General features: G+C 39.3%; 1 protein-coding gene across 10 annotated transcripts in view; it reads left to right on the forward strand.

Moving 5' to 3' along the window:
• Positions 1–732: 732 nt before the first annotated feature.
• dnajc6 (DnaJ (Hsp40) homolog, subfamily C, member 6) overlaps positions 733–24,104 on the forward strand; it is a 40,325-nt gene continuing 16,953 nt past the window's right edge. For 3 of the 10 annotated variants that reach the window (XM_034881087.1, XM_034881092.1, XM_034881088.1), the window contains exons 1-5: positions 4,953–5,399; positions 13,263–13,398; positions 20,862–20,911; positions 21,461–21,609; positions 23,887–24,009. In XM_034881087.1, the coding sequence (XP_034736978.1) occupies positions 5,183–5,399; positions 13,263–13,398; positions 20,862–20,911; positions 21,461–21,609; positions 23,887–24,009 (675 nt within the window). In that variant the 5' untranslated portion in view covers positions 4,953–5,182. Of the gene's footprint in view, positions 1,104–4,949; positions 5,400–13,262; positions 13,399–20,861; positions 20,912–21,460; positions 21,610–23,886; positions 24,010–24,104 lie in introns of those variants that run through there. The other 7 variants (XM_034881085.1, XM_034881091.1, XM_034881095.1 and 4 more) reach the window with 6 other exon arrangements.

Genomic DNA, 24,104 nt, shown 5'->3' on the forward strand with positions numbered 1-24,104 from the left:
TTGGAAAATGGCTGCAATGAAACAAAGAGTGAAAAATTTAAAGGGGTCTGAATACTTTCCGTACCCACTGTATATGATTGTGACTTCTTTCTTTCTTTCTTTCTTTTTCTTTCTTTCTTTCAAGCACACATAAAAGTAATAGAAAGGCGTTGCCCCTCCCTTCTTTGCTCTTTGATCTTATACATCATGTGAAAAAACAGGAAGCAGCAGGAGGGTGTGCTGCTAACTTGCCTTAGATTTTGAAAAGGCTTACAGAAAAACACACGCATGCGTGTGTGAGGCCTTCATAGGAATACTGCTCACTCCTCTTCTCCTGTCTAATCCTCTCAGATCTGTAAATAAATCTGTGTGTTAGTGGTTGGTTGGTTGTTTTGCTGGATTACAGTCTCATCTGCTGTGTTTACCCTTGACAGATGGTATGCAGCTATAGCTTGTCCATGCATTAAGCATAATGCAAATTTAAATGAGTATCCTGTGTCCAAAATGCAAAAGCAGATGGTGTTGCATTTTAGGGTTTTTAGTATCACCTCATGGCTACTATTCTTATGGGAACCTACAAGTGTAGCTCAGCCATTCTGTGGCCTGATAAAACATACCACAATTCTTCTTGATCTTCCTGCAGCAAATTCACACACAGTCATCATGTAGGCTATTTATGATGGCCAACATTCAACCCGTTTCTGAGGTCCATTCCAGGTTTTACCAGCTCTGACAGCCAGGACTCGCTGAGCGGCGCAGTTTCTACCGTACAGATTCATGAACATCCACTCTTGCTTTTTTTTTTTTCGTTTACGCTCATCCACACCATCTACAGATCTACCAATCGCCATCCCTGGTTTGTTGCTCATAAGCCAAAATGTGAATATGATGATGCCTTACAGGTGCTGCCTCTGTAAATGTGCTGACAGGTTAACTGGGAGATACTGGGGAATCCTTGCAGGACAGTGCGTCTCACAGGACGTTTATGCTTTTAACCTTTGACTAGCAGCGAATGACAAACCAAAGCTCGGTGTCTATGAGCTGAGCCGGGGTTGAAAGCGCATCTACACCACGGCACAACACGGCGCTCCCAGGGGGGAGAATGATAGAAAGCGCGCTGAAAGGTAAAGTCGTCTGTTTCTATTCATTTTATGTGATTCGTGAGACGTGTTTTACTGCCGTAGCTTGCATCTCTCACCAGGAAAAGAAGGAGAGAGCATCATGATCTGTGTTTGGATGTTACATAATATCAAGCTGCCTCTGGAAATTCACCCCCATCTCTGCTCGTGAGGTTATCACAAGCATGCACTTGCTCCACAGAGAAATAGCATTCTTTGTTCTTTTTTTTCAATTTAGGTAATACATGAATATAAAATCATAAAATCAGGGCCTCTGTTGCAAGATGCGCACGTGAGCAACATGAATGACATCATTTGGGTTATTTTTACAGTAGTGTCGATTTTTTCACACAACCCAGTGAGACATATTGTTATTTTTTTCTGTTGGCATATACGACTTATTACTGTTGCTTTATGGATGACATCCTGAGGACTAGACTGAATTAACAGGGTGAAGGATGCCGGTTTGATCGTAGTTGCATTTTTTTTTCTTTTTCTGTCAGCTGATGGTGTCGGCGCTTTAGGACACCATATCCAAATGGATCCAAAATGGACCGGTGTTTTTCTTCATCGGTAGGCTATTATTGCCATTATGACCTGACTGATGTCTTTTTATCTCGATCATCAGTATTATCCGAATCCCAATCTTCATCATCCAGGACTGGCTGAGAGGGCAGCTGCTACTCTCTTGCCCAATTGCCACCGACGTCACGCACGTCACGTGAGCAGCTCAATGCAGCTTGGAGTGGTTTCATGCTCTGATCATCAGCCATTGAGTCATTTTGTTCATTTGGCCAGTAAATATAGATGTGGCAGAACTTTTAAATACTCAAGTATAACTTTCTCAAAATTTTACTTTTGTAGAGCACATCAGTATGTATACTTAGAAAAAAATATGTTCATATTTTACAGTAGAGAAAATACACGAACTTCTAAAAAAACACATATTTAGTAAGTAAAGAGACAAATAAATGAACAGCACAGGATAAGGAGTTGGACATGTTATTAGCTTCTTTAAAGCATTTAAGTTCACTACCAAATGAATAGATTATTCTATTTGCAATGCCTCTGTTTATAGTGCATTTAAAAGAGCACTAATAAAAGGGGTTTAAGCCTTGGAATTAGTAAATAGGTAAACAGTTTTTTTGTGCTAAGTACCATTTCAACAGAATACACACTGTTTTGATTCGCTAACGTAGGCCTCCTGCCAGCTCAGTGGTAGTAGCAAACTAGGGCAGCATGAATGCCAGTGTTATTCTATGAAGACAAGTCACAGCCAATGCGTGTCATGTTTCAATTTTTACCACGCAGACCAAGAATCCTTGGATTACATGATCTAAAGTCTCACAGACTCAACCACAGATTCAAGTCCACTGTCTGTCTTGTTAAGTGTGTCCTACAGCTGATCCAGCAGATTCCTGGAGTCGGCTTTAACTGTTATGAGGATAATCATTAATCCTCAATCTACCCTTGAGTGTGATGGTAAAAACCAATGAAGAGACACAAGGCCATTGTCAGTAAACTATCACGTTACAGCAGTTTCATAAAATGGCACCAAACATGAATGTAAAGGCTACTAAGGAATTATTAAAAGAGGATTGTACATGAATGCCTCAAACGTCATTATAAGGTCTCTACCATTGATTTGTACCAAAATACATTGTGATTCATGTTTCCATAAGCCTGTATGCAATGGTTGCCCACACGTTTAAGGGGTAAGCTAGCATCCATCAGACAAAGCCTTAAAATGTTCAGTAAATAAGAGACGGAAGTTTGATGATTTTTATGCATTTGCAAGTGAAAAGTGCAGATTTTCAATATTTTCTTTCAGGGCTGCTTTATTTTCTCTATTTATTAATCTGCTGATTGTTTTCCCAACTCATTGATTCATATTTTATCTAAAAAATGCCCTTTTTTTTCTCTCTTCTTGTGTTAACCTTTGATCGTGGCAAAGTTTATGACGTCCTTACCGCACCTGCATGCTGCATCCTAAACAGTCACACTCATATGGACATCAAGGGGTAAACATTGGTAGGCACGGCTGGGACAGGAAGCTCCATGCCAACAATGGAGCGGCAGCACTTTGCGTCCGGTGATGGCGGGGGTATCTTTCCTCCCTTTTGGACGTTCTGTTCCCGCTTTGAATCCCCGTCTGCTCTCCTAAAAGAGTTTCCCAGGCTCATGTCCTCTTTTCAAAAACTATGCAGGGTTTTCGTTGCCAGGGGACAAGGCCAAAGAAGAAAGCATGCCATCACTGGTCAGTGTTTTGTCCTTCATGGATCCAGGGTCATTACACAAAAACATGAAGCTAAACTAACAAATTTGGAGTAGAAATTTCAAATCTGTTGGATTTGAATTATTATTCAAAGAGCCTATTAACATTCAAAGCTGCAATTAGTCGAGTAGAGAAAATTCCTTTTGATGCAGAGTGAGTTTCCTTTTCCTGACAAAGTATGGTGCTGTTGTCTTGCAATGCTTTTTACTATGACAAGGCCAGGGGTCCTTGTTCATTTTCAGAACAGGACTTAACTAATTATTGTTCTGTATTGTAGACCCAGATTCATACTTCCCTCCATATTTACACAAAGCAGGTCATAGTTTTATTTTAACAATTCCAGAGTTTCTTTTATGGCTCTACACTTTCTCCCAAAAGACTTTTAATGTTGTCATAAGGGATGACAGTTCACTTTTTTAGTACATTTTGAACTATTATGATCTGTGCCTCTAGTACAGTAGGCCTACATGTACAGTCATGGTTACAGCAGGCACCATCCACCACTCATCTATACAGCATGTCTTCCATTCAAGTTGAGCAGTTAACTTGGCAATTATTTTAATAACTGATAAATCATTTGAGTCGCTTTTGAAGCTAAAATGTCAAGTATTTCCAGGCCAGTGAGGAGTTTCTACTTTTCTCTGTCTCATTTTATTTTACTTACATTTTTATTTAACTTAGTAATTTTGACTTACTTTTTTGATTGATGGGTTTGTTTTGTTTGTTTTTTGTTGTTTGATTGTTGGACAGAACAAGCAATTTAAAGACTTGAAATGTTGTAAGAGCCATTTGCCCAATTTTATGAAATTTAGACAAAATGAATCATTGATTAGTCAAGAAAATAATCAACTGATCAATTAATAATGAAATTAATTGTCATAGCTTTTTACATTCTTTAAATGTTGTAGGCTAATTACGTAATGCAGGCAATATTCAGTAAAACAACTGCAGGGTAGAACAAGTGCTATTAACATTACTACATTGGACAATCATAATTTGCTAGAAGCTCCTAGACATTAGAACCCTTTTTAAGGGACATTAACCTAGAATAAGAACTGTGAAATTGGGATCCTACTCATTTTACATAGGGGCATGTTAGAAAATGTAATGATGTCACACACAATAATATTAACAAATGGATTTTAAAGTGCCATTTTAAGGCCTACTTATATTGATTTCACAATGATATTCCAAAATATACTGACGGGGAATTAGTATGAAGTGGTGCTTTGACTTCATGATATCTTCATACATTTTTAGGTACCTTATTTTTTTCTTCTGTATTTTTAATTTTTCACATGAACATGTCCTTTATTGCTGAGCTTTAGGAAAAAATAAGCATATAGGGTATTCTGATTAGAGTGTGTAAATAATAGATGCAGCAATGACATGAGAGGATTGTGCGTTGGGGCGGATTTCCCCTTTACTCAGTCGGGGACTACAGCACTCAGTAGCAGAATCAGCAGCTGAAGCGTCGTAGTAAAATGCGGTGCTGCTGAGAAAAGTGGAGCTGATAGACAGAAACAGAGAGAAAGAGAGAGAGAGAGAGAGAGAGAGAGAGAGAGAGAGAGAGAGAGCGGGAGAGAGAGAGAGCGATAGAGAGAGCACCCGGCAGAATATTTCTTTCCCCTAGAAAACAGAGGAGACCGGTCGTCCTCTCCTCCTCGGACATGGGGTTTACCCAGCAGTAGTTGTAGCAGCAGTAGCAGCGGCGGCTGTGGTGGTGGTGTTGGCGGCGACATCGCAGCCTAGCCTATACGTCTTTGGAGCTTCTTTTGTCCTTTATTTCTATTTTGTGTGTGTTTCGGTAATGAGCCTGCTGGGGGCCTACAAGAAAAAGACCAGTTACGATGGCTATGAATGTTTGCAGTTGGTCGATAGCGGCGGAGATAGCTTCAGTGTCGGCAGAGGAAGCAGCGGCGGCGGCGGCGGCGGCAGCGTCACACTGGCAGGCTCCAGAGCGGCCACCCTTGGACCGAAGGCAGGCCCGCTGAGAGAGGAGGACTGCAGCACCATGGACAGCTCAGGTAAGAGTACTCACCGCCTCCGGGAACTTGGATAGCGATTGCACGCCAACGTGAAGAGTGCTTGAGTATAACATGTGACTAGTTTACGCAGTAGCGTGGCCTGTAACCGTCCTGGTGAGCACAAGGGTAGCAACGGGCAACACAATGGCTAACAATAGTGAAAGTATACAACGATGCTTTGCCCCTCCTGGATTTCCCTCTGGGGCTCATAGTGACTCCCGGACCCCACCTTAATGCTAGATATTGGGCTAGTATATGCATTGCAAAACAGATTAAGACATGTTCTAGTGCAATTGGTTTGGTGTAACATTTCTTAAATTGTCTGCATGATGTGTGTTCTTACATGCGGTGCTAACCAGTCCTGGACATCTCTGATAACAGTGGCCAAAAGCATTTGACATACAGTTCAGACCAGACTTAAAGGTATTTCAATGTGTGTAAAGTTGGCTATACACATTGGCATGAATGCTCATAATAATTATGTACATATATTAGCATATACTCTATTCTAGTGTCCATAATGTATTGAAATATGCAAAATTTGGAAGCAAATGTATACAAACTTATTTTCCGGCCAGTTGTCAGTAGTATAAACCACATTTTATAGCGTATTTAATATTTTATATGGGCTTTTAATCTGAAATTGTTTTACACAAGTAATCTCATCTAATTAATTAAGAGAATAAATCCTGCTTCAGTTTTAGGCAGCAGAAGCACAAAATACTCTCAGTTGAGAAGTTTAGTCAATTGGCCATAAGTGATGGATTATAAACCTAATGTATCCAATTAAAACTAAAATCTGTTCATCATTAATCTGATGACACATTCCGTTTATGCTTTATTGATTTCAGTTATGTAGGTCATTTGTTTTGACACTTTATCTTCATTGAGATCAATTTTGTCCTCTGGAAAACAAAAAACTTTTATGATATTACTACTGCAACCCTTGCTGATGCCACTACTACAATTACTACTGCTATAACTGTAATACTAATACTACTTAGTTTGTATGTATGTGTTATGCCAAACATTTGACCCATTATGTATGGGATCACAATATCCCATACAAGACACCACAGTTTATCAAACATCAAAATTAAACATTATTTAAACACATATTTAGTTTACCCAGATGAAGCCCCCCCCCCCCCCCCATCACCCAGGCTATCCCCAAGTAACTAATTAAAATGTTTCATATGTGAACAGCCAATTCATTGTTTGTTCAATATCTACAAAGTCATTTTCCATTTTTATCCTAGAGCATTTTGCCGTTTCCAGTAAAAATACATTGCTAATACAATATAATGACTGTAATTATAGTATTTCCAGTAAAGGCATGCTAATAGGGAAGTCTATTACTTTGAGTATTTACAGTAAAGTTGAAGTCTGTGTTCACCTCACTGCAGTGCTCTGTGGAGTCAGCCAGCCTCCAGGGATGAACATTAGAGTGAAACAAAAGAAGCAGGATGAGGAGGGTGGCAGGGTCAATGAAGGAAGGGGATTTGGGTTGGTGGTGATGGAGGAGGGTGGGGGTGGAGGAGGGGGCTCCGGTGTCAGATATCTGTCGGGTCTGCCTGGTCTTACGGATGGTCTCTTTCATGTAGATGTGTGCCTTCTTTTTATATGTCCATGCATCCGTCTGTCTCATTCAAACACAGCCTTATACTAAAGGGTAAAGGTTGGCACTCTAGAAGAAGGGAGAAACATTCATTGATCTTTCTGGCAACAACAAGGATTCTGTTGATGTCCGGCCCTATCTTACTGTCAGTGGCTGGGCTCTCTGCTGCTACTGTATTACCTGATGGAGTCTGTATCAGCGCCTCCCTCTGGTGTCTGTATTAGCAAGGTTTGTCACTGTATCTGGCGCACCAGTTTGCCCACTCCCACATCCATCTGGCCACGGCAGAGAGGCACATAGACCAGCTAACAAAGATATACAGAGACATAGATACAACATAAAATACAGGGAAAGCACATGATTTACAGGAGAGCAGAAATGTAAGAAACAAATTGGTTCACACTGTAATCTATTTATACAGTATACAACTCAGGATGGGAAACAACACAGGGAGGACATAGAAGGAGACAACATAACATAGATCCATTTGGTTAATGAGAAGTAAATAAACAAATGGCTAAGAAAATCTTTGATTAGAGATGATCAAATAGAGGCCAGCCATTCAAAAAGGTCCACGTGTCATTTTGTTAATCAACTGGACTGAAGGCAACATTGATTAGCAGCAATTTTGCAGTGAGCTAGAGAGGATTTCAGAATTATACAATATTTGTCTCCAAACATGCCGGCCCTACCCTTGTAACCCTGGTTTGAAACCTTTGCTCACAGGATTTAATTTAATTAATGGACCAGAAAAGAGGAAAAATATCCTGCAAATTTAGATTTTACAATCTTTACAAAGTCTTATCTTTTTGGGCCTCTAACAGTTATTGTAATGAAGCAATGTCAACAAAGCAACTCATAGAAATATTTAACTTTTGATATCACAAGCATTTACTGCTTCATTTTAAGGGGTCCCCAGCCAAAAAGCAAACCCCTGGTCCAGACTGTATATCAACTTCTTCAATGTCAGTTGTTTATTAGCGAACTAAGGGGAGCACCACTTCTGGATTATAGCCTCTTACTGTTGAAGATGACTGATACAAATGAGCAATTGTGGCCTATTAGCCCTGGCTCATCATCTAGCCAGGGTACTGAGAGCAAAATGAATCTTCAACATGATCTCCAGCTCTTCTCATTTGTCAACAATATTACTTTATGTATTTCGCTGTGAATAAGGCCGGTGTCTCCCCTCTAAGTGGCCTTGTTTATATTTTGATTGATAGCAGTGAAATCAGCCTGACATCCAATGTGATGGATTCAGTTTATCATTCATCTATTAACATACTGCTGTTTTGCGGCGCCCTGGTGGCCTACATAGGTTAGGGGGCTGAACTTGAGCCGCAACATCCCAGATTTGAGTCTGTCTGTTAGCCTTCATTGGACTTTGTTCCCCATCTCCCTCTCTCTCAACTCATTGGCTGTCATCTCACTACTGTGTAAAGACATTTATGAGCTTGCTTGGACACTACAAGCTTAGGACACCAATTATATCAAGCAGAATCATGGATTCCATAATTAGGTCCCTTGTTTTGCAAATAATAATGTTTAGTAATGGTCAGGATGCACAATCTATTTTGAAGAATGCTTACAAAAAAATGCTTGTAGTCTTGCTTGAGTATCCAAGGTCAATCCAGGCACGTGTTTGCCTCTCCATAGTTTCAAACTAAAGGTATCAAAATAATGTGAATGTACAGAGGAAGTTTAGAATGTCGGCTCTTTTACACCAAAATGTTCTTTGAGTATTTAACAGTTAGCTTGCACCTACAGTTGCAGTCACATCTTGTAATAACGTGTCATCGTGTGTTTAGCAGCCTTTAAGACCTTGCTTGCCATTCAAAGCAGTGGAATTCTCTTAGTAGATGATTAGGCAACACACATCCTTGTCTCATCAGCAGCATCTATAATTAAGCAGATTAGATTCCGGGGTTGACGCCGCAGTCATTTGGGTCCAGGACACAACAAGGCCCGGCACAGTGTAGTAGTAGCACTGAGATCGAGTGCAGTGCAGTGCAGTGTGTTTGCTTGTCAAGCTTTATCGTTGTGTGCATGCATCCATCTGTGTCATACACCCCATGTTGGCTGTAAATGTTTGTGGCTGTAGGAGGAGAGAGACATATTCAGACAGCCCACTGATCCCTCTAGACAAAACAAGAACTGTCTTTCTCTTTTCCTCTTCCTCAGTCATCTCTCTCTCTCTCTTCCCCCTCTCTGTTGCTATTGGTCGACTCTGTGAAAGCAATAGGAGGCGGTTGAGGAGGGAGGAGGGGTGAGCCATTGGCCTGGTCCTATTTTTTGTGGAACAGTTCAAGTGAGATTTATTTGTAGCACATTCTTTCCTTCATCACAACAGATTCCTCTTCACCTGTGCAGGCATCTGAACATGATTGGCAGATTTAGGTTAAGATCATATAGCTCTTGATTTCAAGGCAGAGCAGGATGCAGGTTTTCCTAATACACCCTGTCATGCTCACTGGCTGAAGAAAGAAGGTTAAAAATAGACCAAAATGTGCAGGTGAACTTACAGTATTGCCTGAAGAATGTAAGGGGAACATTTTACTTTCAATTCAGCTAACATAATTAAGGAATAGTTTAACATTTGGGGAAATAGGCTTACTCTCTTTCTTGTCGAGAGTTAGTTGAGAAGATTGATATCACTCACATGTCTGTACAGTTAAGATAAAGCGACATCTCACAGCCTGTTAGCTTAGCTTAGCATTAAGACTGACAACAGGGGGACACAGCTAGCCTGGTTTGCTCTAAAGATAACAAAATCTGCCTTCGGACTTAATTTTTGTATGGATAAAACAAACAAGATCTAACATGTTAAGTAGTGTGTTTTAGAGCTTTAGAGGTGATAGTAAGTGGATTTTGACCTTTTGGACAGAGCCATGCTAGCTGTTTCCTCCTGTCTTTTTGCTAAGATAAGCTAAGCAGCTGCTGACTGTGGCTTCATATTAGTATGCAGACATCAGAGTAATATTGACCTACTTATCTTACTCTCTGCAAATTAAGGTTAATTGGCTTAGCCCATGATACAATCAACACATAAAGTGATGTAGAATTATATTTAATCAACAATATTAACAGGGTTATTCTAGATTTATTAGACATCAAATACAAAGTAGATGCTTTTTTATTGGGAGGCTCAGCTTTTGCTGCATGTTATCTTCATTTTTTTCCTGTTACAAAGTGTTGACATTTTCTGCTTACAGATAAACCAAGATGAAATGTCGGAAGCACACACAGCATTTTTACCTCAAAAGCCAAGGAGAATAATTTGTGCAACACAGTTTCACAAGATGTAAAAAATAAAGCCTGCGGTTAGCTGAAGGTTTTCAGGTTCAAAGACACAGATGTGATAAAGTCAGTGGTGCAGCATAATAGGCTTACCTTCATTTTTTGGTCCTTTTATGTTGTGCTTACATCCAGGTAACAATATCATACTGTAACTCCAGTTTTAGTGGTTTTTAGCTATCCACTTTGGTTGACTATTTTCTTGGCTGGGGTAAATTTTACAAACATGTTATACAATATATAAATAATTTGGCATCATACGTCACACAAACGTCATCGAGGAAACATTATAACTTTATACTTTTTGTGGGGTTATAACCTTTATAACCCCACAAAAAGTAAATAATTAAAATAATATACGTAATACATAAACTGAAAAAATAAGGTAGAAAACAATAAAACAAATACATGAAGTACAATACAAAGTCAAAATGAAATGGAACAAAGGCTATATAATCATAATTCCTTTAAAAAAATCTTGCAGTAGATCAGCTATATAAATAGCTTTGTTAATATTATCAATTCTGAAGTGAGTAAAAACTGGCCCTTGTGGAATATTTCCCTTGTAGAATCAGTAGGTTGACAATCCTTTAAATGTTGAAGTCTTAACCCCATATTGAGACCCCTTTGACATATATATTTGTTTGGAGGTACTGTATTTAACTTTTCTTAATGCAGCATATGATTCAGTTACTGTGTGAATTCTAGTTCAGTTAACAGTGTTGCATCTTGTATGCCATAGGCGAAGTTATATCTGAGTTTTGGGAGTTTCTGAGGATCATATGCTGGATGAGTTCAACAAGCAGGAGCTTTATTCTTCAGAAAAAAATCCCTGTCATTTCAGTTCTTTAAGGACAGGATGGAGTGAACCAGACAGAGAAAGAGAGAGGAATAGAGGGATAAAAAGTAGACAAGTAGTAAAAGAGTTTAGCAGTTTCTGTTTATGATTAATCAGGAAACACTGTCTTGGCAGCCAGCAGATTTCCGCAGAGACAGTGTTTGTGATGTCTTTGTGAGTAAGTGCAAAAGTCTGCTTCGTTGCACCACAAAATCATTAAGATTTTTGTCTAAAAAAAAGCTGGCACACCTCAGAGAATTTTCTTCTGTAAAAAACTGGAAAATTACTGTGATAACATCAGCATTATATGTGAGGAGATACTATTTAGGGCATGGCCTGACCCCACATATATGAGACCTGGGCTTGACCCAACATTTGAATTTAGTTATTTCTTCATTAAAGAGAAGGAGATATGACTGTGTTGGACACACATAATGGCTTTCTCACATAGGAAGAACAACTCATCTGGAAGTGAAAACAGTATAACTAACACAGAAAAAGGCACAGTGGCCCTCCAGCATGAAGCAAAAGTGACCTGTAATAGCCAACTAGTTAGTCCTCTTAGGTTATGTACCTAGTGGCAATAACATTAAACGAATTGCAGCTAACTTCCAGCTAACGATGATACTGTAAACTCTCAACTTCTTTCCTAGCTGAACTAATTGTGAAACAAGATTTACTGACATCACTGACGGTAAGCTGTATTTCCAGCTGTGCATTATGGTCTAACAGTGTAGAATGAAGCCTACGCACACACAGCCAATGTAGCTACGCAGTACTATGATCATCCCGGCATGGGATGAAATAGAGATTGTTGATAGTGAACACAACATGAAGCAAGTTAAATAAAGGCTATTTTTCAATAACACACCACTAGCAAATCCATCTCAACTTTAACCTTCTGTTCACTGTGAATGTTTACGAAAGAACCTCAACACTGTGAACAGTTTCCTATTTAGTCATGAAACGAGGCAGATCTTCCCACCGTCACTCTCATAAAGTAAATGGAAGTAAACAGCTATTGATGGCAGACTTTGGTTGTACTGGGCAGCTTCAAGGTATGAATGTGGAACTGTGAGAGAGAGGCTGCCTTTCAGTGAACCTTCCCTAACTAAATAAAAATTAAAAATCAAAAAAAGGTGGTACCAAAAAAGGTGCCAGTTTTTTTTTCTGATGTGTAACAAACTAAAGGGAGCTGGGCTGCTTAAACACATTAAAGCAAGATACAGTCAGATCATGTATAATACATCTGGGTGGTGTTGCAGTGCTGCTATCAGGTGAAATCTGACGCTAAACTTTATAAATCATAAATCAGCTTTAGCTTTCCAGACTTTTTTCTCCGACCATTTGACTTTAAATATCCTACTTTACAACTTTTTAGATTTTTTAATGAACTATATTGTGAAATAATTTAACCCAAACTCTATCTGAGCAATCAGCTGTTTACCACTGAATGATCCAACCTAGAATGTGCGTCATGTTTAATGCCTGTACTGCTGAGTTACATCTCAAGTGAAGCCATTATAGTTGGTACATGTAAGTGTGGATGCATGTAGGAGAGAGACAGACAAAGAGAGAAATGAGAAAATCTCATATCACCACAGGGGTGCTGACCAAGACGACACTTGGTTCTTTTCCAACACACGCACACACACAGACACACACACACACACACACACACACACACACACACACACACACACACACACACACACACACACACACACACACACACACACACCCTCAGATGGTATTCATTTTATTATGTCTTCTCTCTTGTGTCCTTGTCTATCATTCTCTCCACACCTTCCACACCTTGTGCGTGTTATGCAGTTACTCATATGTTCATCACTGAAGTCAATTGAGGACTTCTAAACTCCAGTTTGTAATTAAAGGATCAAAATTATTTATGTAATTGAGCATTGTTTACATTCTTAAACAACATTGTCTGCATAGAACAACAGCAATTATTTTTCTATTGAAAAAGTAAGATAGCAGTTTTTTTTTTTATTTGTACTTTTAAATGGAAGTGTGCCTCTTTGTTGGCATCCTCACTGTGTGTGTATTTTGTTTCCCTGTCAATTCTAATTGACTAAAGGTTGTTTGTCCCCAGAAATGGATGCCAATTATGGCGGAGGACTGTTGGATATGGTGAAGGGAGGAGCGGGAAAGTTCTTCAGCAACTTCAAGGACAATCTGAAGGACACTTTGAAAGACACCTCCACCAAGGTCATGCATCAGGTTGCCACGTAAGTTAGTGTTGCATTCATGCATGATGTACTGTACTACTGCATAGCACCCACTGGTAACTGCATGTGTGTTGAACTGCAGCTACAATCATGACTGCGGCCATACTAAGCTTTTGTTCTGGTTTGAAAGACCAAGGTTTGGAGACTTTTTTGCACAATAGGAGATAACTAAGCCTACATTGTCATCCGATTTTGTCTTTTTTTCAGATTACAGTGATAAAATCTGGTCACAATCTCCGTTCTTTTTACCCTTTCTTTTCAAAACTAATCAGGATAGTCTGATATGATGGTGCATACATAAAAACAATATTATTTAATAAACAAACAATCAATACAGAAACAAATAACACATACACACATACATGCATACATACGGTACATACATCCATAACATACATATAGTACATACATACATACATGCATACAGGCATACATACATACATACATTCAGTACATACATGCATACATACAGCACATACTGTACATACATACATACATACAGGCATACATAGATACATACAGCACATACATACATACATACATACAACTATTTAACACTAAGAAAGAAAAAACGAGGCTGTGTGGTTAGTGCAGGATGTACAAAAATGTAGAGGGATGTGCAAAAAGTTCAGGATATATGGAATGTGCAGAGGACAGAATGTAGGATTAAGGTTCAATGTCAGCGGGGCTCCGAGGATTTGGTGGTGAAGCTTACTGCTGAGGGGAAGAAACTGTTTTTATGGTGGGAGGTTTTGGTCCTGATGGACAGAGGGGAGGGGTTCAAACAGTTTGTGTCTGGGGTAAAAAAGGGAACTGCTACAATCATTCCTGCCTGCCTTAGCGTGTTGAAGGCATACAGGTCCTGGAGAGATGGCAGTTTACAGCCAATCACCTTCTCAGCAGAGTGGATGATACGCTATGGTGATGGAGCTGGTGAGAATGGACTCAGTGATTGCAGTGTAGAAATGTACCATCATTGTCTTTGAGAGGTTGAACTTCTTCAGCTGCTGCAGGAAGTACACCCTCTACTGGGCTTTTTTGACTTGGAAGCTGATGTTCAGGTCCCACTTGAAGTCCTGGGAGATAATGGAGCCCAGGAAGCGATAGGACTCCTCAATGTGGACTGTGGAGTTACACAGGGTGATGGGAGCGGGTGGGGCTTTGTCTTTCCTAAAATCCACAACCATCTCCACTGTCTTTAGAGCATTTAGTTCCAAGTTGTTCTGACTGCACCAGGTCACCAGGTGGCCAGTAGACGGACTCATGTCCACCAGAGTTCAGTCCAATGAGTGTAGTGTGTCGTTCATAAACACTACACTCACCTTAGAGGACAATTAATACAGTTTGAGATGGTGCAAGTGCTACAGTATAGCCTGCAATTTGCTTGTCTGTGTTTCTAACGTTTAGGTCTGAAAGTGCCAGTGCCACAGCTCTGTAACTAAGGAGAAAAATACTTTAAGGCCTCTTTAAACTGTGTGAATGTTGGCTGTCTCATTGACAATTGTGAGATTAATATTGTGAAATCTTTGGTTGTCAGATGGAAATGGTGGTCTTAGATTGCACTATGAGACAGACAGTGATGCAGCCAAGATTCAGGGAACAAACACAGCCTGCGTCAGAATCCTGACATTGAGGACCCCAATCCCACTATGTAACAGCTGCTAAAACCCACGTTTACAGTATGAACCAAACTATCTAAATGAAATGACCATGAAACAACTAGAATACACTGTTAAGCAAGTGGAATGCTACTGCTGAAAAACATATTTATCCCAAAGTCACGTTGCATAATTGGCAAATGAGTCCACAGATTTTATTTGAGAGCTAGCTTTGCTACATGTTCCAAACATAAGAGCAGTGATGATGGATGACGCAATTTGATGGCACAATGTAACATGTAATAATTACTAACTGAATGTTGGTTCAGCTGTTGACTACAATGTGAAGTGATTTTCAAAACACTTTAGAAGAGAAACAGAGCAGTGTGGATAGGGGGAGGCAGCAGAGTCTGGCACGGCTCAGTCGTCCCAGTATGTTTGTGCACAGGCATCTGCGCAGGCCAGCACAAAGGACCCTTTATATTGTCAGAACCACACACAGCTCCTCTCTCACTCTTGACTCAGCAAGTTTGATCGTTGTGTCTCCCCTCTCCTGCTCTTGGCAAACTACCACCCTCCTGTCCAGTCGTTCCCCTGGTGTTTTTCGCCTCTGATCTCGGCTCCACCTTTCCTCCTCTCCTCTCTTTGCCATCTCCTCTCCTGGCTGAATTATTCATGTCCGATCATTGTGCCAAATGGCCAGTGTACTGTTGATACGGAAGGATTCATTTCATTGGAGCCCTGTGTGTTTGTGTGTAGACTGTAAAAGTATGTGTGAGTGGGGGGTTGGGATAATGGGGCGGTGGTAGGCAGGCTACCGTGGCAACCGGCTGAAAGCCTCAGAACGGAAAGGTAGATGGACAGAGGGACATTATTCAGTCCCAGCTTAGTGCAGTACACTTTAAAGGTGCTAAGACAGATGGACAGGCTTCTTTGGTGTCAACATGAACTATCTTTCTGTGATCTGACACACTGGAGAGATAATTTTGCTGTTGTATTAATAACATGTAATAGTTGTATTTACAAATGGAAGGACAGAAGAGATGACTGTGACAACACAAGTGCTTTCTCAAGGATGACGGGAGGGGGGAGGGGGGAGGTTTATTGCCCTCATAAATAAATCAACATCTTTAGACTGAGCTAGATGCTTGACTATCTAGTAAATCTACACAGCACATTTCAAGCATGACTGAAGGATTGTGTATAGTATCATGATATTCTGGGCCCTCTCCATTGACTGTCATTGGTAGTTTCTCTTCGTTGCTCCATGAAACCTGGAGACAGTCAGCTGTTAATAAGAGAGATACTGTATGATAAACAGCTGCAGGATCTAATGATGTGTTCTTGAGAGCTTGAAGCTCTCTTTCACCTTTCAAAAACCTCTTCACCTCTCACTTATTTTAAGTTAAGTTAATAAGTTAATTTCATTACCAGCAACACTCTGCTGACATCTCTCTTTGTCTTTATGGAATTGTTTTTCCACTGAATAACATGTTTTTGTTCTTCAAATCATGACATCCATTCATGGAAGTCAGAATATCTTATTTCAGGATGTAGGACAATTTGCTTTAGATCATTCAACATGTTTTAAGACAGTGAATTGTAATAATATATTCAATAAGCTATGTATAACATCCCCGACTTCCATTACAGTAAGAGAAAACAAGATTGCTTATTTATTTCAAGTTTCAGACCGGTTTAAATGTTGGCGAGACAAAACAACACTGTTAAAGCTGCTCTCATCTAGGTTTTTGTACTAAAAATGGATCGAAAGTCTATGTGTTCTATGAAAGGTGTTGCTCAGTCAAAAACACACACACATTTCCCCTCAGCTCCAGGGAGGTTTTGTTGCATTCTTTAGCTCATTCTTTTGATTTTATAGTCCAACTTAGTGGAGCATCTAACAGCTATAGAGACGGATATTTCCACCAGGAGCTACAAGAAGAGTGAATATTGGATTAAAATTCATCAGGTGGACTCCAAATAAATGCTAATGTTGCTCTGTGTCTAATGAATGTGTAAACCGTAGACAAAAAAATAACGACAGACAACAAGCCTCCACTTTCTCCCACTGTACAAAAGTGATGCCAAAAATACCTCAGATATGGATGCTGCCATCTTCTAATTTTGGAGTCAGTCTAATATTTTGTCAAAGTTGTGTTTGTAGTTTTTTTGTGCTGCTCCAAAGTGGCCAACAAATCTTTCTTACTACCTTAAAAATAATGTATTGTTATGTGGTGATCAGATTTGTATTCTAGTTAAAAGACCTATTGTAATCTTTGTTCACCCCCTCAATAGAGATATCTATCACACAATGTTCTGCTTTTATATAGGTTTTTTAGCTTGATACAAGGCAAACCCCCTGTGAGTTGTTAACTAGCCCCTTTTTCACACCCCAACTAGTCTTGATTGGTTCCTCTATGCTTCTATCTCATCTACATCCCAGGAAAAATACTGTTTCTGAATTATTTAAAGCCGCCTGCTTGTTTGTTTACTTGACCAAAGAGAATTTTTGCATGGAAACCAATCAATCAACAATGCTCAGTGTGTTCCTCGGTCTATGAGAAACACAACAGCATTGGAGTCTGGATGGCTGATCTGGTTTTGTGAAAGGCAGTTCTCCTTGGTCTGACCAGACACCCTCCACCTTCCCCACCAGACACACATTCATCTCTCTCTCTCTCATTTTTATTATTCATTTGTCCCCATTTCATTAAACTAAAACTTGCCTGACATCTTTGCACAACTGATTTCCTCACTTTTTCTACTGGCCAGAACATTTTTGGTGAGAGAGTTGTGATGAAATTCAATAGGATCAACTATAAAAAAAAAACTGGTGTAGTGTTTAGTTTTGGCATTGTTTTTATTCAAGTGTGAAATATGATATGTGACTTAGTCCGTCAGGATCAGTGTGTTGCAGTGCAAACTAATATGGCCAGTGCCTTTCTGTTGCTTCTTATATTGGTTGTCATTCTCAACTGTAAAGTATCCATTATGAAGCAGATGGAGGATAGAGCATTTTGGAGCAAGGCATGCAGGGAATGTGGAAAACCCAAATCTAATATCCATCGGGATCCAGCCCACTTACACTGAGTTTTCTTGAGAATGTGTGTGTTTCTGTGTGTGTGTGTGTGTGTGTGTGTGTGTGTGTATTCACTGGAGACTCACAGCACCTCTCCACTCATAATCAGCCCTAAAATGGCTTTCATGCTCCTAATGTTTACTTCCAGAAGAAACATAAACATCGGGCACTGTGGTGCTTGTGTGTATCTGCATGAGTGTGGTTTTTGTCACGCTTCTGCCCTCATTATGCCTGTAATTACACTGCTATGCTGCAGGCTAAGTACACTTCCAATAAAGTTGAAGGATCCGTTGGACTGAGAGCAATTGTGAAACTGTGACAACAGTATTGGACAACACATTGGATTCTAATGATTAAAAATTAGGAAAAGATGAGATACCTTAACAAGAGCATTAATATAAAAAAAGAAAGCACAGAACCAAGAGAACTAGATTAACAAACAGACTGAATTGTCAAATTAGTTGCATGCCAGAAAAAAACAAGCCAATGAAAGGTCAGCATTAAGTCCCCATAGGAAGTACAAATCAGTTGTTCTAAGAAATGCACACAAAGTGTACCAACTGTGCACAGTAAAATTAGTCAAAATAAATAATAGTTAATGCAACATTAAATATTAACTGTTGCGTAGAATGTTGTATTAGCAAAACATTAGCCCTGGGGAGCTAGTTTGGTGGCGAGCTTGATTAGAAGATAGAGGAAAATAATAGTGTCAGCTTTGCCCTTCTATCCAATCGTGTCCTTTCCCGCTTTTTATTCTCCGTACCACACGTTGCAGTGCATTTTTATTGGCTGTAGCTCTAATTTCGAGAGGTCAGGCAGACGGCACATTTGCATACTCCATGGCGATTGACCATGGCCATTTAAACTTGACACCAGACCTGCTTCTCTCCTGTATTAGATAGCTATTTCAGGAGAGAAGCAGATTAACAAAGCACATCCTGTAGAAAAGTAATTGCTTCCATTTTTATCAAATTTGTGGAATATATTTCTCGGACAAAAAGCAGAGGTCAAGATAAAATGTTAGAAATGAAATCAGTTTAATTTCAGTTGCTTAGAATATTTTTTTTAACGTTCTTCAAACATTACTCTTCTTCACCAAGGTAATAAACAATGTGTGTTTAAAGCAACCCCACATAAAGGTAGAAGTAGTCTGTATACTGGCTTAAAAATAGGAGAATAGAGTCCAAATATTTACCTTCCATGTCACTGTGGAAGCTGCAGTCTTCATTTCACTCCAGGATAAACACATATAATTAGATAAAAATAGAAACCTGAACTGTGGTCCAATTATTTCATTATGGAGGGCTTACAGACACAACATATTTGATGGATTTATCTCAGGTTATTTGTTATAGTAGAAGTTCTCTATGCCACACAACAATGACATGTTTTCTTTCTTTCGTTTCCTTGGGAATCCCAGGATAATACTCATATAATCCAAAAATGCATTTATGTGCTCTACAAAAAACTAAAAAAAACACAATTAGCATACGGTCACTCTAAAGCAGACTATTTAAATAGCACATTATATAACCAGGTCTAGGATTGCATCAGGGTCATATGGCACTTTTCCATGACCACACAGAGGGGATTGGCCCAGATCAGTCCTGCTTTGGAGATTATCACAGTAGGCAACAAGTCAACTCATTCTGGTGCACATTAGCCTACTAATGTGTTTTGCATGATAATTGCAGTGCAGCGGGTAGTCGAGTCATGCACTGCTGGGGAAAAACATTTTTGTAAATTACTCTTTAATGACTCTTTCATTAGAAGAAATAGAAACAAAAATTGGAATTCTATTTAAACAAACTCGTCTCCACTATGCACCTGCTTTCATAGTGTTTCATAAGCATCGTTTTCCATCACTTCCATAGTACAGCAGCAGTGGAATACTTGCATGCATGTGCACTGCAGCTGCTCTCAGAGATTTGAAAAAAACATACTCCATATGGACTAGTTAAATTTAGAAATGAAAGTCAATGAAGAATTCACATATGGTATTCCTTTGATCCCGCCAGTTCAACCTAGTGTGGTAAAACTGAAAAGGACAACTTGCACACAGCCAGACACATGGAAGCTTCTGCTCTAAAGCCTGTTAAGTCTAATTACTTGGATATGTATGACATGCAGCCTGATGCACTGACAGCAGAGAAGCAGAGCTGGAGAACCTTTTAGAGGCTGGTCATGCATTGATTTCCTCTTTTTAATGATTTGACATTTTTCAACAACAGGGTATCTTTTGACTCTCCTGACTAAATGCTTAAATTGCTTGAAAACCAGTAACACATGTGCCTGCTGTCTAACAGTGTACCTCTAATACATATAAAGGCATTTTGTTTCACGAATACTTTGCAAATTTCAAAGATTTGTTGGGGTGTCAGTGGACTCGCAGTCTTTTTGCTCTTAACATTGCTGAAGGTCGACAGGACTGCAGGATTTGAGAAAAAGTCATTTTGTGATTTACAGTATTGCGATATAATACCACCTCTGACCACCCAATGCAGAAGGAAAGGTCCTGAGAGGTTCAAGGGCTACTCACAACAGAGGACATTTCAACATCTTACCAAACTATATTTTCTCCATATAAATGTAAAGGTTATCACACACCAGGGATAATTGAACCAGCCCATATTTTTTCATATACTGTGTTTTTGGTTACAGAAAAACATGTCAAACAATAAATTATCTCACATCATTGCTCTCTCTTTTCTCTGTGTTATGAGAATTGCATGGAAGGAAATTTTGAAAATAATCTTAAAAATAATCTTCTTGTTTTGCCGCAGATACACTAAAGGGGAGCTGGACATTGCCTACATTACATCACGGATCATAGGTAAAACACATTTCGTTGTAGCAAAGGTTGTGGTGTGTGAGGTGTGTGTGTAGATGCACTCTAACATTGTCACCAGAAATAATGAATTAAATTAAAAAAGCTGGATTTTGAAGCCCCAAGTTAGTTTGAAATCTTAAGTATTTAACAAATAAAAATCACCCATGTAAGCAACAATCAAAACACAAATGATTTTGTTAAATTAGTATTTATTAGGAATTTACATAAGAACACATATAAACACATACAAAAAAACAGACACCTGCCCCCTCAGCTTTCCCTCTGCCCTCATCTCTCATTCTCACATTGCTTCCAGCTTCACATGCTCATAAGTGTGGAGCCGCAGAAAGTACATAATCAGCTGGAAGCCCTTTTCAAATTTGGATTCACTTATTGCAGAATAATTGTAGAGAAGGATAAAAGAAGGATGACATTTTCAGAGTGTGAGCTTATCATATCCATATGATGTGTATGATGACATGTGTATGTACGCCAGCACTAACAGTGAATGAAACTCTTGAAATCATCCTGAATGATGGATTTTATTTTCAGTGATGACCTACCCTGCCGAGTCAGTGCAGATTGGCTACCAGAACCACGTAGAGGACATTCGGTCCTTCCTCGACAGCCGCCATGCTGACCACTACACTGTCTTTAATCTATCACAGCGCAACTACCGCGGCGCCAAATTCTCCAATAGGGTGAGTGTGATACTGCCTCATGAAGCCACGGATGAAGCTTTTACAGATTTATTAATTTGTACTGTCTTAATATGTATAATAATAATTTTTCACAGGTGTTTTTACATATTTAGATTTTTTTTGATTAACAGAAATGTCTGTTAAAAGTACAGAGGATATACTGTAAATCTACAGAATATTTCATTTTGGGATAACCAGAAATGTTGGTAAACTTAATGGAAAAGGTACTGGTAATTTTATGCCAGGATATTATCCTTTTTTCTACGACTTATATTTCACAGTGTGGTTGCTGCACCATTTTCACTCCCTGGATTATTTTAACACTAGAGTGAGATATGAGGACCTATTTTTAATGTTTGATAGCTTTTTTCCCCAGCATTTTAAGTGGTGACTGACATCTGCTCATGAACTATGGAAGCACCCAGAGAGAAGCTTTAAATTAAATTTACCCAATTGGACTTATCATTGATGGGCACTTCTCTGTCGTTTAAACTACAATGGATTTTTTTCCCTACTGGGGAGAAAGTCATCGAGGGAACTTTTAGTGACAAACCCACAGAGAAGAATCATCCAACTCTAAAATATTTCTTTATGTTTTGGTTTTTCAGCCTACAACATTTAGTTTTGGTTCACCCTCGCAGCTGTCATCAGTGTTTTATTTTTTAGAAGCCCAGTTAAAGCTCTGATAAACTTGCTGTATGTATGTACCTGTGCAGCACCAAACAGCAAACAGACAAAGTAATCGACCACTTGGTAAAGAAAACATTTAGCAGCTTAAGAGATATTTCCATCAGGAGTTCGTGGAGACCTTAAACAGAGAGAGTCAAAATTATAAACATAGGCAATTGTTTGCCAACACGTTTGTAATATAAAAATGTATAAGTAATATTTTGTCAATTTTGTGTTTACTACAACTACAAATTAATGCTAATGTAAATATCAACCTAAAAGGTGATAATATGTCACATTGAGTTACAGCTTGTTTCTGCTGCCATCAAGTGGCCAAAAGTCCGTCAACGCAAGCTTCATATGTTGATTTCTTGCTTACAACTTGCCTACTTTAGCTTTCATTTAAGTGTTTAGTAGGTTGCTTGTTACTGGTACATATAGTGTTTTTGCTAAGACTCATTGGGAGGCCATGATGCAGAGCAGAGAAGTAAAACAATATGTAAAAGTGGCTGAGAGATAAGAGCTGTAAAGTTAGGTGTTGTCTCTCAGTGGGACAGCAGTGTAAGCTTTCAGTCACATTACAGAGTCATTATATTTTTAATATCAAAATGGAGTTTAAATAAGACAAACACCATCTAAACTCATGACTATCCAACTTCAAACTCAGGACTTTGGGTCCATTACTGCTTTAAATACTCACTGAAATGTTCAGTCAGATAATCCCAGTCAGATAATATATTACTGGCCTTTCATGCTGTAAAGATACACTCTGGGATTTTTATTATAGAGCACCACAACATCCCCAATTAACACAATATTCTTCCAGTTAACTGTTTTTGTGGATGGACCGTGAGCTGGAAGGAGATTTAGGGATGCTCTTCACCGAAATAGCAACATCAGTTAGTGTATTTTTGCATAGCTAATACGTTTTTTGGCTATTTAATATTCTACAGCAGTGATTCATCATGCATCTTTTACTTGATTCACCACAGCAAAAAACACTTGTGACCATGGTTTCTAAATAAAAGATCTATCTTATGGGTCAAGTGCCCCAGCTAAATTACCATTTCAAAAGCAGGATCTGATTCTGAATACTCCATTTATTCTATTTTATTTCATCTTTGTGGTTATGACTAATCTCCGCATGTAGTCTTTTGCTCATTTCATGCAGCACTTTTGCACAGCTGGATTTAGATTCAAGTGGGAGGCACATGCGGGATTTTCTATAGATAAAAGACTGCCACCCTCCGGCAGAAACATGCAAGAACGCTGAAGAGTCAAGCTGTCGAGTTAACATGGCCAAGATGGCCCCCTGTCTGCTAGTGGAAGTTGCTGTAGCTCAAGCAGATGACTCATCATGGCAACTGGTGTTGTGTGTTGCTCTGCTGCTTCAGCAGTGTTGCTAACCTCCACCACTCCTTTCTCCTTATCTCCTGATTTTATATCTTTTTTTGGTTTCCTCTGTTTCTTCAACTTTCTTCCTCTCTGTTCTTCACCCTGTCTCTTGGCCTTTCTTTGCACTTTCTCTTCTTATCTTTTTTTCTATGTCTCTCCCTGTTTTCTTCATTCCTTCTCCCTCTCTCATTTCTTCCACCAACTATTTTCCAGGTTTCAGAGTGTAATTGGCCTTCTCGCCAGGCTCCCAGCCTCCACAACCTGTTTGCCGTGTGTAAGAACATGCACAACTGGCTCAAACAGAATCCCAAGAATGTGTGTGTCATCACCTGCTCGGTAAGAAGACCCTTATATAGTCACATGGTACCTTCATCACATTTATCCCTCTCCTCCACTTCTTTTTCCATTGATTGAATGGATTATTGAAGCTA

The sequence above is a fragment of the Etheostoma cragini genome, chromosome 9 (assembly GCF_013103735.1).
Source record: "Etheostoma cragini isolate CJK2018 chromosome 9, CSU_Ecrag_1.0, whole genome shotgun sequence".
Classification (NCBI taxonomy): domain Eukaryota; kingdom Metazoa; phylum Chordata; class Actinopteri; order Perciformes; family Percidae; genus Etheostoma; species Etheostoma cragini.